Source organism: Dromiciops gliroides, chromosome 1 (genome assembly GCF_019393635.1).
Source record: "Dromiciops gliroides isolate mDroGli1 chromosome 1, mDroGli1.pri, whole genome shotgun sequence".
Lineage (NCBI taxonomy): Eukaryota > Metazoa > Chordata > Mammalia > Microbiotheria > Microbiotheriidae > Dromiciops > Dromiciops gliroides.
In genome coordinates, this window is record NC_057861.1 from 281,111,023 (window position 1) to 281,125,988 (window position 14,966).

The 14,966-nt window shown below is 36.6% G+C and overlaps 1 protein-coding gene across 1 annotated transcript in view; it reads left to right on the forward strand.

Annotated features, from left to right (window-relative positions):
• The window catches only part of SULF1 (sulfatase 1), a 221,401-nt gene that overhangs the window by 123,373 nt on the left and 83,062 nt on the right, over positions 1 to 14,966 (forward strand). The window contains 1 exon segment of the mRNA XM_043979491.1: positions 14,443 to 14,682. Coding sequence (XP_043835426.1) covers positions 14,443 to 14,682 — 240 coding nt within the window.

Below are 14,966 nucleotides of genomic sequence, written 5' to 3' on the forward strand. Positions count from 1 at the left end.
AATGAAATGAACATGGCAGTGATCACACCTACAAGATGGGCCAAAAGTCACAAAAGGGTTTCAATATTTAGGTTTTTTTTAATTTTTAATTTATACTACCATCATGTCATATACAGTATATATGGAAATGAACTTACAGTACATATGAAAAATCAAATATTGTAAATGGCAAAAAAGAAAGAAAAATAATTTTCAAAAAATTATAAAAAACATTATGACTTTTGGTGCACCCTGTAGAATGGCAGTTCAGGGGGCAGCTAGGTGGTGCAGTGGATAGAGCACCAGCCCTGGAGTCAGGAGTACCTGAGTTCAAATCTGGCCTCAGACACTTAACACTTACTAACTGTGTGACCTTGGGCAAGTCACTTAACCCCAATTGCCTCAGCAAAAAAGAAAAATAATGGCAGTTCAGGCAGAGGAGTAAGACAGCATGGCCTCAGGGCAGTGGTTTTTGGTTTTTGGTGTTTTTTTTTTTTCAGGACAGAGGATGACTGGTGAGGAGGTTGAAAAGTCCAAAGAGTACATACTTCACTGGGGTGAAACAATCATGACTGGAGCCCTTCCTGAAATAGTGGTGAAGGAGAGGCAGTCACCAATCAGGAAAGCAGGGCCTCCCAGCTGGGGTTTCCCTAGAGTCTTAGATTAATCCATATGGGTGTGCTCATAAATATTTAACAACCAGCTCTGCCCCCACCAAAAAATGTACCCGTGACACTTTTAAATTTAATTTGTACCATTAACCTTTTCTCCAGCACTTTCTTAAGTCTAGAAAATAAACAAAACATAAGACAAACTTTGATTTGTAGCATTTACCAATTTCCAAAATATAAGTGCTCACACTGAAAATTTACCAGTCAAGCTCACTCCAGCTATACCCCTGCACACATTTCTGGCAGGAGTGAGAATCAACATTATGCAGTGCCCTGTATTTGCTTTAAGAGGACATGGGTTCAAAAAAAATAAATAAAATAAATAATAATAAAGAGGACCTGGGTTCAAATTCTGGATCTGCCACTTCCTACTTGTAAGATAATTTTAAAACAACTCACTTAAATTTTCTGGGCCTTCAGTTTCCTCATTTGTAAAATGAGGATGTAGACTTGTTGACCACTAAGATCTGTGAGCCTTTGAAATTAGAATCAGTTGCTTCTCTGGGCTGGGTGCTCAGAATCTAAATTGTCTAAGTCATATTCTCATGTTCTAAAACTTACTATGAATCAGAAAACTCTGCCCTCATTCCATTGCTGGACTGAAAATGGCCTTGCCTGGACACCCTACCTAGATCATCAGTTGTACTAGGAAGGAGGGAGAGAAGGAACAAGTTCCAGGCCAGAAAATCCCTTAAATATTGACTATCCTATCACTGCAAACCTGGAAAGAAGGATATCTTTTCATAGTCCTGGGGCCTCACGTCTCCAAATCTATGTAACTTTGCAGATGATCCTATAACCAGTTTACTTGAGATAACAAAGTAGTTCATAAAAATTCTTCAAAAGCTTTCTTAAGCCCGTACTTCCAAAATTCCTTTCCTTCAAAACCCAACTTGGGTACTTATTCTACCTTGAAGCCTTCCTTTCTCCCAGTTAAAATCGATCTTTTTCTACCCAAATTTCTCATATCACTTTGCCTGGACTTTTCTTTTGCACTTAGCACAATATTTATTGTATTGATTTTTTTTCACATTTTTTTCTATGTCAAATGAAACTTTCCAAAAGCAGGATTTATGTGGTTGTACATCCTTATGCTTCCCGCACGGAGTGCCTGGTACATAGAAAACACTTAATAATTTTTTTTAGTTGATCAGGAAAATCAACAACACTTCCCTATTTGTGTAAGACTGTACCACTGCCCCCAGGGCCTTGTCAATCCCAATACAGGGCTTATTCTACTCAGGTCTGAGCTGCCCAGGGAAATACCAAAACTTTCTGAACAAACTGTGACATCTCTTCACTTTACCTAAAGTAAAGAAAGTCCCTTGACTTTCTTCCTTTGTGCCCTTTAATAAATGTTTATTGAATTTAATTCTTTCTATTATTAATCCACAACATAATTCAATTCAATGAACATTTCTCACATCCTTGTATATACAAGACATTGGGCTGGGTGCTAAGAATCTGAAGGAAGAAATTAAAGAGTATCTGTCCTAAAGGAACTTCCCTGTCCTCAGGGAATATGGCAAGTAGACAAATAAATAAGAGGTAAGGAGGAAAGAGCATGAAAAACTAGAGAAGATCAAGAATATGAAGTAGCACAGGAGCTTGAAGGAAGCTAAGAATTCCACCTATCCTGAAAATATATGCTAGAGATAAGAGACAAAATGACAAAGAAAAGGGAAACATAGAAGAGAAATGGGAAGGATCAGTTAATATTTTATGAAACTACAACTGAGCTATATTTTTATTAAATAGACACCAGTGGACTTAGAAAGTAAATACAGCTCTAGAAATTATTACAAGAGGGGCAGCTAGGTGGAACAGTTGATAGAGCACTGGCCCTGGAGTCCGGAAGACCTGAGTTCAAATCCAGCTTCACACACACTTGACACTAGTTGTGTGACCCTGGGCAAGTCACTTAACCCCAATTGCCTCACCAAAAAAAAGAAAAAGAAGTTATTACAAAAATTAGAAATTATTCTAAAATTATTATTCATGACACAGCAACTTAATAAAAAATCAGAGGGGTTTTTTTGCTTTAATATACCTCATAAATCAGGGATTCTAATGTGAGATATATCACATTTCTTTTGATTATAAACTATATTGACAGTCAGTCTGGCACAGCAAAGCCTGGAAGACCTGGTTTCAAGCCTTACTTCTAATATATATTCTCTTTAGAATTTTCTTGGGGGCCACACTCACTGCTTGGCCCCATCCAACTGCATGAAACAGCAATGCCACTATAGTATGACCACTTAACTTTCCAGGCAACTCAGATGAAAACTCAGCACTTAAACAAATGAATTTATGATCAAGAAAAACAAAAAGTCTAATAAGCACACAAGATAAATAATAAAAGCAAACATGAATCTTTGCACTGTTATATAGAACATTTCAACATTGTAGAACCAAACAAACCAACTACATGTTTATCTGTTATATTTTTTCCTTTAAATTTTTTTTTAATTGATGCCTTTCTTTTGGATCACATTATTGTTTTTAATCATATCCTCCTCTTCCTCCCCACCATCCCAGAAGGTTATATTTATTTTAAATTATTTTAACAAAATTCTACACCTCCCTGTGGCTTCTATAGTTAGTAATGAGTTGCTTCATACTGTTACTATTTCTTTCCTACTTTATCCATTTAATTCCACACATTTCCCTTTTGGAAAAAGAAAAATAAAATAATGGAAAAGAGTCAGTCTTTTACCACAAAGTTGAAGCAATTTGCTCTATTTTTTCCCACTCTCTGGCTTCTTGGCCAGGTGTGAAAACAAAAAGTTTAAGTAGCAGGTATCATCTATGCTGGAGAAGTTTTTTTTTTTCCATTCCCTGTTCCACACTTAGGCCACCAAGATTCCACCACCATATTGTTACACCATGCTACTGATACCATCCAATAAAATACCAGCTCCTGAGACCTTGAACTATCTCATTTTTGTATTTGTATCCCAATTACTTAGCACAGTTTTGGCAAATAGTAAGCATCTAATAATTACTTATTTATTATTTGAATGATGCTTCACAATGATTAAGATTCTACTGCTGTCCATCTCTGTGGTTCTTTTACTCACTAGAATTATTTTGTTTTTAACTAATGAAATTCCAGTTCCTTAAATAATAATCTGAAAGTTTCTATTACTGTATCCCACATTTTACAATGAAAGTCAATGAAGAGTCATTAGAGTTCCATATATGGAATTTTACACTTTAAGAGCCTATCAGTATAGAATATTAAAGAGTAACTACTTGAGTGCTTTACATCAATGAATTCATTCATCAGTGTGCACTTACTGAGCCCTTGCTATGTGCCTATCACTGTGCTAGGTTCTATGTAGAGAAAAAGATGCTTTATGAAGCATAGCTTCTGCCCTCAAAGAACTAAAATTTTATTTCGAAAGATAAAAAGAACATACACAAAGTAATCAGAATACAGGATAAGGGTGTTTTTAAAAAGTTAATACTGTGGGAGGCAGTGGATAAGTGCAGTGGATAAAGCACTGGCTCTGGATTCAGGAGGACCTGAGCTGAAATGCGGCCTCAGATACTTGACACTAGCTGTGAGACCCTGGGCAAGTTACTTAACCCCAATTGCCTCACTTAAAAGAAAAGTTACTACTGTGGTCAAAAGCAGCAGCCTTCTCTATGATTGGATCTGGTCCATGGTATGTTAGGAATAATTTCCTCCGAACAATGTTTGTATATTATTTCTTTGGACTGTGATTTTTTAAAACTTGTACTAAAATGACCTTGCAAGTGTTTAAATCTTTTCCTTGTATAGCACCATCATGCATTAGCACCTAAACTGTTGTGTGCAGATATAGTCACTGTTCTTCCAATAAAATACCACAAAACTATATAAAAAGCCCGAAGGGAGCAAAGTAATCAAAATTATGAAGGCTTTTTTTTCATATTACAAGAGATTTGAAAGTCAGTGACTACAAAAGCCAAAAGGAAGGGAGCATGGCTAGAATGCTTCATTTAGAGTCAGGAAGACCTGAGTTCGAATAATCACGTCTGACACTTTGCTACATATGGGATCATGGACCGGTCACTTAACCTTTCTGATGTTCAGGCTAATCTCTAACACTTTAAGTTATAGCTGTCTTATAATTTGGATATCTGAAAGGAAGTACCACAATAATGAAATCATTGGTCCTTCAGGCCTACTATGGGTAAAACGTTTTTGTAAGTACTGGAGGTATAAAAATGAAATAAGATAAAGTTTCTGTTCCAGGAGCCATCTCTAGTCATCCTGATGTATATCTTGCCACTGGACCCAGATGGCTCTGGAGAAGAGTGAGGCTGGTGATTTTGCACAGTCCTGCCTCACTTAAATCTAATTCACAGAAAGTCATGACATCACCTCCCAATGTCATGGTCCTCTTCAAAAATGAAGGACAAACAAAACCAACAGTTTAGTAGAAGAGAGAGGATATCGGCAGAGAAAACATAAAATACAAATTAGAAAATTAAAAAACAGACATAGGGAAGTTAAGAGATTGGTTCACAATACTTAGTGAAAGATCCAGGACCAAAATTTAGATCTCCTAACCTGTAGTCTAGTTCTAAAAGATGAAAAAATATATTTCAAATCTAAATTATTTTAAATTATGATATTTATGTTAAAATAATAATCAGTTCTAGAATTGTTAAAACAGATCATAGGATTAAAATGTTTAAACTAGAAAAGGCCTTGTAGTTCAACTCCTTCATTTAATAAATGAGAGGATATAAGTTGGTCAGATTCATGGGGTAATAAATAAATGGAAGAGCTAAGATTCAAACCCTCTGGTTTCAAGTCTAGCACTGTTTCCAGTGTACTATTCTGACTCTCAGTTGTCATCCCTTACTTCCAAAGTCAACATGATCACAACCATCTACGAAACACTCTTTTAAAGTGTCACGCATTGTCATTTTTAGAAACAGAATTCTGGGCTGATCAGACAGACCATTGCTCTGACCTTATGCAGCATTAGTTGTATCATTATTTTTTCTTCAATTGAACTAGAGTTGATACTGACAACATGGTAGTATAAGTATTCTGTTTCGTAGATACCAGACAAATTAACTCATATGTGGAGATAAGGATCTGTGAAGTTAGATGTTATGCTGTCTTTCATGAGTGAATATTCTTGGCTTTCATGGTCCAGTATCTTTCTGGGAGAAATAATCAGTCTTGGTCCCCTAGATGAATTACAGATGGATTTATTTTCTACCCCTTTGCTTCCTATGAACCAAAGTCCACAGTTTTAATAAAACTGTGTATAAAAACCCTCATGAGTTTCTGCATTTTCAAAGTTTAAATACTGCTAAGAAGCAATATCAGGTATTTTAAAGCAGAAAAATTGTCCTTCTTTTAGGCTTCCATATTCTGTTCCACTTTGTCAGTTTTCATGGTGTTGTGGGGACCGATTTTTAATTGGGGAGTGCTAGCTAAGCAGCTCGCCGCAATATTGGGGCAAGGAAGGAGACCGGCAGCCTCCCTCAAAACAGAACAAGATTTATTTTAACAAGAACGAACTTAAAAAAAAGAAAACACAAACAGGATCAGTAGGATCAAGGGAAAGGAAATAAAATGGGGAAAAGGAAATTATAATACCTGAAAAAATACCACCGCCCAGGAATCAGCTGAAAATACGCAGCAGAACGCCTTTCCAGCTTCCACCTCGAATGCCCAATTCTCCTCCCCCAAACCTAGAAACACCCCACACAGCCCCAGCCAATGGGATGGCCACTCTGACAGTCACATGACTGCCCTCACTACGCTTCCAATCATTATAATTTTGCCAGGCCCATGTAGGCTTCAGCGAGTGGTGATGATGTGAGGTGCCAGAACCATGGCAATGGCTACAACCAGTGGGTGGAGCACCGTGCGGAGCCTCAGGCCAGTGCTCGCTGAGGCATAAAAACCTCAAATAACAATTAATTCTTTACCGTGTCAGGGTAAGAGGAATGAGAGAGAAAGATTATATATAAATTTATAATAAATATAACATATAAGTATCATATATAAATTAATATATAAAATTACATGTTAAACATAGACTTTACCTCACAAGAAGATAATAAAATTTACAGAGTTCTGAAAAATAAAAAGAGTTAAATATGTGAATTGTCATCAGTATTCATCATGAAAATGAGTTATTTAGTTACTCATGGAGATTCAAGGTAGGTGAACCTCAGCAAATCGCTGCTGTTTTTGAGTTGCCATTAGAGAGGATTGGACATGTCTGATAGCTACAGAATGTGTTAGTTCATAGTGATGCCAATATATCTTCTAGAATTTCTGACTGTGTATTTTTCTTGACTTGGGATAAAATAACTTGATAGAAGCTAACTATTAATTTCTTAGAGAATCCATTCTTTTAGGAATTGCCTCTTCAAAATCCATATCCACAGCATGGTTTTTAGGCTAGATAAGCTGAATTTTCCGAATTGTTTAAAGTTATTATGTCATAGTTAATTCAATAGAAAGGCAGCATGCAGTAGTGGAAAGAATACTGTACTTGGTGTCAGGCTACCTGGATTTCAGTCCCTTACTCTAATACTGGGGCATTTCACTTAACCTTTCTAAGCCTCATTTCTTTACCTATAAAATGTGAATGATGATGATAGCTACAAATTATATAATGATTTAAAGATATTAGAGCCACCACAGATAAAGTTTTGGTAGAAGTAGAAATGGCACTTTAAAAAACCAAAGATTAAAAAAAAACATCCAGAACAAATAAAACTTTCTTAGAACAGGTCCCTGATGTATGCCACACACTTTTGAAGGCTTTGACAGGTTGATCCTCAATGTACCTAAAGAAAGAGAAGATATCAGAGTTATGGAAAAAGGGTGATCAAGGAAACATTAATAATTACCAACTCATGAGCCTAATTTCCGTACTATATAAAATTTTAATTTTATGAGAATAATCTTTATGCTGAGCATCAAGGGTATATTTGATGAAAGTATTAGAATAGGCAGTTTCAGAAATGATATTCCACAATAGAACATACCTTTATTCACTGAAAGGCATAAAGAAGACAAGACCCCCATGATATTTATTTTTTGCTGATTATTAACAAATGTACTTAATTTGGTAGAACAAAACACCACTTTAAAGACCTTCCTTTAACAGGCTGGCTCCCATGTATCTATCAGAATTGTATTAAATTCCTTGAAAGATATATCAGTAGAGAAAATCTTGTTCAATGACCCTCTGACCATTAATAGCAAGCAAAGCCTTAAAAAGAGAGCTGCTTGTCAAAAGTGTTTGCTACTTTTGTGGAGGAAATCCAGTGTAGACCTGAAGAATAATTCCCAATAGTGAGGTTGTCCAAATGGCCCTGTATCTAGATGACATTTTACTGATTGTATTGATCCCCAGAAAATTGCAGAGCGTACTAAAAGAGATGTAGGCATACTCAAGAGATTTGAACTGATTGATTATTCATACAGGGAAGGGCAAATCTGTTGTCTAGATTGTGATGTGCTTTTGGAAAGACTATAGATCTTGTCCTTCTATATCTTATAAAGACACAGAATAAGGACTACAGTTGGACCAAGAATTGAACAGTAGGAAAAGTAGGCTAGATTGCCTTTGGGGAATTAGAAAGTGCCCCCCCCTTAAAATAAAGGCATATTAATTTAATGCCATCAGTAATATAATGGATATAGTGCTAGACCTGGAGTCAGAAATACATGAATTCAAATATAGACTCACATACTTACCAGCTGTCACTTTCCTGCCTCAGTTTCCTCAAAGGTAAAATGTGTGTAATAACTGTATGTACCTCTCACAGTTGTATGAAATATTTCTAAAGAACTTGCTGCAGTTCCTGGCACATCATAGGGACTACATAAAGCAGGTGATTGTCATCATCAATCATCATAATCATTACAGTCATCCAATGATGCTGTATGAGTGTGAGTCATACAGTCATGCAGTCTCTGAATTAAAGCTTATTTCAAAGGTCAATGATACAGTGTGTGTGAGGAAATTTTAATACATTACAAACAAGTAATAATGCAGAAATGTTGTAAAGGACATCATAAAAATGTACAATTGAAAAAGATCAACTTTTCACATGGTAAGAGTAAAGGCTAGGCAATCAATAGGCTGTGTCCTTTATTGGTGTATTTATTATGTTAAGAGAAGATGAGGAAAGACACCAGAACATTTGGCAGGACCCGACGTGGCAAACTTAAGGGAAGACAAACAAAAATCAGTCAAACAGGAGGGGCAGTCATGGATGGGTCACTAGAAGGAATGCTCACATTGATGAGGTCAAAGATTTGGTGCTATGTAAGAGTTTTATTGCTTTAAAGTAGCTAAATCTGCTCAGCAACAACACACACCCCTATTGATAAAATGGTACTAGAAAAGAGAACTTTATATATTACGAGCAAAAGTAACCTTTAGTCCAAAGTGCCACTTTTTCCTCCTCCATTTCCTTAAACAAAGATAGTCTCATTTAATATCAGAGCAGTAAAGATCTCAGGTATAATTCGATGCAACTTCCTCATGTTAAGAAGAAATGCTGTGTGACCCTGGGCAAGTCACTTAACCCTCATTGCCCTGTAAAAAAAAGAAAAAGAAAAAGAAAAAAAGAAGAAACAGGGACCTTAAAACTATAGCTATCCTTCATCTTCAGAAATGATATTTCTATTTTCCACACAAACGTCAGTAGGACCATGGTAATTTCCTTTGAGTTTCAATTCTATTTGAGAAATGCCTCAAAGAAGAATAAATAGCCTCAAGGGAAGGCCTTAGGCTTTTGCCATGAGTAAGGGACATCACTTAAGGAAATGAGCTCTGCAACTTCCATTTTGGCTTCCTAGAATTCATTTCTCTTGTCTTTCTGGTTCTTGGCTATGTCTCAAATAGTTGTAGTTGCCAGGATAAATGACCCCTAGATAAATGAAGTATTAACTGTAGCATTTTTCTGCACATAGACTTCTTTACTAAAAGAAAATACAAATAAAGAGGGTAGAAGTGTCTGAGAGTAGAAAGAATACTGGTGATAAACAGAGCAGATGTCATTTGGTTTATGCTGTATAACATTGGACAGCTAGGCAGTGCAGTGGAAAGAATGTCAAGCCTGGAGTCAGGAACATTTAACTTCATGAGTTCAAATCTGGCCTCAGATACTTAGTAGCTGTATGTAGCCCTGGACAAATCACTTAACCCTGTTTATCTTAGTGCCTAATCTATAAAATGAACTGGAGAAGGAAATGGCAAATGACTCCAGTAACTTTGCCAAGAAAACCCTAAATGGAGTCATGAAGAGTCAGACCTGGCTTAAACAACCATACAACAACCATGTAGCACATGGGTAATGAATAGAGAACCTGCCTCTAATATATCCCTCCTATGTGACCCTGGCCAAGTCAGTTAACCTCTCAGTGCTACAGACAGCTTTCTAAGATTCTACATTGCAGAATACTTCCTGGATCTGAATTGGGAGAGAGAGTTTCTTCACTGGAATTTCCCTGAGTCATCGAAGCATGTTGCCTCCCACAAAATAATAATAATTATAAGAATAAATAATAATAATAATGCTGTTTCACTAAAAGATGACATGGAAAATTTGCCATAATTCAAGTTTAGTAGAGCTAGTGTGGATAGTAATTCTTCCATACATAGTATAGCCTGTGTGTCATTGGACGAGTCACTTGACCTCTATGGGTCTTACTTTCCTCATCCATAAAATGAGAGGATTACACTCAATGATCTAAGTATCTTCCTATACTAAATCTATTATCTTGATCTTATCATTCTAAATCATGATGAGCAAATGAAATAATAATGCGAGAGAGCTTTGTATAAGGTAGTATTGTTATAGCAATCTGTTAACTAGAGATGGAAGTAATCAATTAATAGATGTTTACTAGTAGCCATCCTTGAAAGTCTCAACTTTATCATTTATAAAATAGAAATAACTTGAATACCATTTAATGGAATTATGAGAAAAGCATTTTATGGATATGAGACATATCAATATTTTCAAGGGTCCATCATTTTGTCAGCAAGGGTACATCTCTGCAGGTGCACATCCCATCTACTCCCTGCCTTAGCTGGTAGCTTCATGGATTGGGTGGTTGTGGATGACCAAAATAAGTCATCTGCAAGGTGACCTTGGTCTTCAGATGTGACAGCTCTCAGTGCTTTTAAATTTTTTGGAGACTTGCCAGAACTTGTACTCTAAAGATATAGCTTTGAAAGCTATCATTTAATTTAACAAACCTCTATTAAGAACCTACTGTGTGTCGCATTATGCTTTACACTGTAGGTAAAGGGATAAGGATAGGAATTGAACCTTTGATTTCACAAATATAAAGAACTCCTTAGTAAAATATATATATATATATCTGTCAATGCAGATCTCTGCCACCTATCATCCTAGAGAACTGCTTAGAGAACTAAGAGGCTGAGTGACTTTACTAAGGTCATATAGCTATCAGTGGTAGGTCTTAAACCCAGATCTTCTTGGCTCTGAAACTGGCTCTGTCCATTATGCCATGCTGCCTCTCTATCAGTGGAGATACAAAGATGAAAAAATAACATATAAAGTACTTAAAAGTTGGTAGTTTATTTTATAAACATTGCCTCATTTAAGCTTCACATGCTTTACAAATAAACTGAGGATAGTGAGATTAAAGGACTTTTCCCATGGTTAGACAACTAGTTAGTTGCAGAATTGAGATTCAAACCTATGATTTCCTAATGCCAATTCTGGCATTCTATCTACTATATTATTATGCCTTTCTAAAAGATTACATCATACTTGCCCTCAAGGAGCTTATAGTCTACTGGGAGATATAACATTATAAAACATTAATAAGTATTTATATAAGGTAGAGTGTGGAACGGACAAAGATGCAAGATTATCTGAAAAATCTGAGCAGGGAGTGCTCAATTGAAGGGTTTCATGAGGAGGGGGCAAATGGGCTGAGAGCTGAAGGAAAGAAGAATTTGAGTAAGTGGATATGTGAAGGACCTACATCACAGTCATGGGGAATGCATGAATGTTTGGAATTGGCAGAAGGAATCATGGGTTATAGCATCTCAAGGTTGTAAAAGACATCAGAAGTCATCTGATCTAATCCATACCTTAAGTGAATCTCCTTTTCAACATCCCTAGCAAGCATTCATTCAATGTCTCTTTAATGACCTCAAGTGATAGAGAATCCTGTACCCCCAAGACATCATGTTCACCTCTGGACAATTGTTTGGACATTTTTCTGTATATCAAACATAAATCTTAATCTCTAGCTTTACTTTCTGTCTCGAGGCCAAACAAAAAAGGCAACTTGGCATAATGGAAAGTGTGCTGAATGTAGAATCAAGAGACCTAATTCAAATCCCATTTCTGATATTTACCAAATATATTCCTTTAAGCAAATCACAACTTCTGTGAATCTCAGTTTCTGCATCCATAAAATGGAAATAATACAGCCTACCTTATAGGGATGTTAAAAGGTTTAAATGAGAATGTATATTTAATTTTTTTGTAAATTCTTAAATCCTATAAATTCAATATAAATGTTATCTATCATCATTACTCCGTTCTAATAAGACAACTGTCATGTTCCATCCATGTCTTCTCTTCTACTGGCCAAATATCCCCAATTCAGGCAACTGACCCTTGTATTTCATGGTCTCCTTAAGATGCTGATAACCATTCTCTCTATTCATGCCAGTTTGTCAATGTCCTTCCCAAAAGGGGTGCCCAGAACTAAAGCTAGCATGTTCCAAATATATCCAGATATATTCTGATGAAAGCAGAGTACAGTAGGTCTTAAAATATTAAGACAGCACACTATGGGTTTCTTAATTCAACTTGTCTTTTTTTGGTTGACATGTTACCTTATTGACTCACAATGATCTTATAGTTCACTAAGACCCCAAGATTTTTTTTCGGTTTTGGTTTTTTTGGGGGGGGGGCGGGGCAATGGGGGTTAAGTGACTTGCCCAGGGTCACACAGCCAGTAAGTGTCAAGTATCTGAGGCCGGATTTGAACTCAGGAACTCCTTAATCCAGGGCCGGTACTTTATCCATTGTTCCACCTAGCTGCCCCCCCCCCAAGATTTTTTTTTCAATTGAAGAGAATCTAGTCACAACTCTCAAATCATGCAGTTACTATTTTGAATTTGAGTATGAACTTCAGTTTTACTCATTAAATTTCAGCTTATTCAATTCAGCTCATTGAACTATTTAAATCCTGTTGGATCCTAATTCTGTCATCCAACAAATTAACTAGCACTTTTGGGCTTTTTATTATTTACAAATTTGACAAGCATGCCATCTATGCCATCATTCAAGTCATTGAGGAAATCTTTGAACATCACAGAACCAAGGACAGATCCCTAGTGTTCCCCACTAGAGAAGTTCCTTGTACAAAGAGCTGGTTGACCCATTTCTTTTCTAAACACCACTCTTCATCCCAAAACTTAAGCACACACCTTGCTATCAAATAGTACCTGTTCAGTGCTTATCCCAAAGGGAATGCTACCTAGATGCTATCGACTGACCAAAATTCGTTCCATTTTGTGCTCCCATAAGTATAGGTCAAAGTAGGAAAAACAACATTTTCTTTAATAAAGCTAGGAGTTTATTGCTTCACAGGGCTCTAGTGTCTAGTGATAAAGCTTGTCTCTTGTTTTTATGTGTTTACATGAGGCAGTAAAAGATTTTACATGGAAAATATATATTTACATATGTATATGTGTAGATAAAGATAAATAAAGTTGGGTGACATTATTGATCAACTGATTATTTTGGCTTCTGATTTTTCCAGTGGGTAGCCTTTCATATTTCTTGAGTTGGCATCAGTTTGCGTGAAAAGTTACTATCAAAAAAAAAAAGAGCCACTTGGGCTTCTCCCATTGGTGTGAAGGAGTGGGACCTGTTGCAAAATCTGAGGTTTTGAGATTCAAATGCAACCCCCTTGGCATCAGTTCTCCATGTCATTTCTTGACAAGTTCTGAAAAGACTATTGAATTCTGGCCTAGGCTTTTCTGCAGTGTTTGGCTGAGGGTCAGGTACAGTGTTTGACTGGGCAGAGTAGTAAAGATACAGATCCCTGCCTTTCTCCTTTACTGCCTCTCCCCAACCCCAACACACACAAATGTACATATTTTTTAATGTCTTTATCAGTTCTCCAATTGGGATGCTGTGGATTTTGTAGAATCATTCTCTTTCACCCAGAGAACCACATCTGGATTTGTTAAAACCTAAATCAGTAGTTTCCCTGCTACAAAACTTTGAAAAGAGCTCCAGTTTAATTAAAAACCAGTTTTGTCATTACAGTAGAGGTTTTTGGTGAAAGGATTCACTTTTTTAATTAAAGAAAACATTTTTATTTTTTCAAAAAGCTAATATGGCCTATGACTAGTCATCCTGAGAACAACAACATTTTTGCTTGTTCTTTGGGATAGGAGCTCTGTGGTGTATGGCTATTCTATTGTTGGAAGGTAATCTTCAAAGGACTGCTGGCTTTTGAATCTGCTCCATATCAAAAATTCTAGCTTTAATTATCAGATTAGCCTGCATTTTTCCTTTGTGACTAAGGAGGAGAAAGGCTGAAATGTGCTTATTACTCTGCAAAATACCTCAGATGGCAGGATATGAAATGTTTAATTTTGTGCTAGAAATGAGAGCTGATCAAATTATAGGCTCATTCAGACCAGGGAAAGAATTAATGAATCAGTGGGGGAAGAACCATTAACCCACAAATGGGTTTTAAGGTGCCTGTGCTCACCAACTCTGAATCTTTTATGTCTTTTAGGATCCTTGCAAGTGATGAATAAAACGAGAAAAATCATGGAGCGTGGGGGAGCCACTTTTATTAATGCCTTTGTCACCACCCCTATGTGCTGCCCCTCTCGATCCTCTATGCTCACAGGGAAGTATGTCCACAACCACAATGTGTATACCAACAATGAGAACTGTTCCTCCCCTTCCTGGCAGGCAATGCATGAACCTCGCACATTTGCTGTGTATCTCAACAACACCGGATACAGAACAGGTAAGTGACAGTGGTTATGGCCCACAAGCCTAAGGTAATGCCTTTGGGATTTGGTGTATAATGGAAATTTTTTAATTTTTCATTAGCTATTTTCTGTTTTCCTGATCCCTTTAGCTTTTAGAGCACAAGCTCGCTCTCTCTCTTTCTTTCTCTCTCTCTCTCTCTCTCTCTCTCTCTCTCTCTCTCTCTCTCTCTCTCTCAAAATGACATTATTTTGTCTATAGTTTGTCTATAGTTTGTATTTACTGACATGTATATGTGTTGTGTTTCCCTACTCCCAGAAA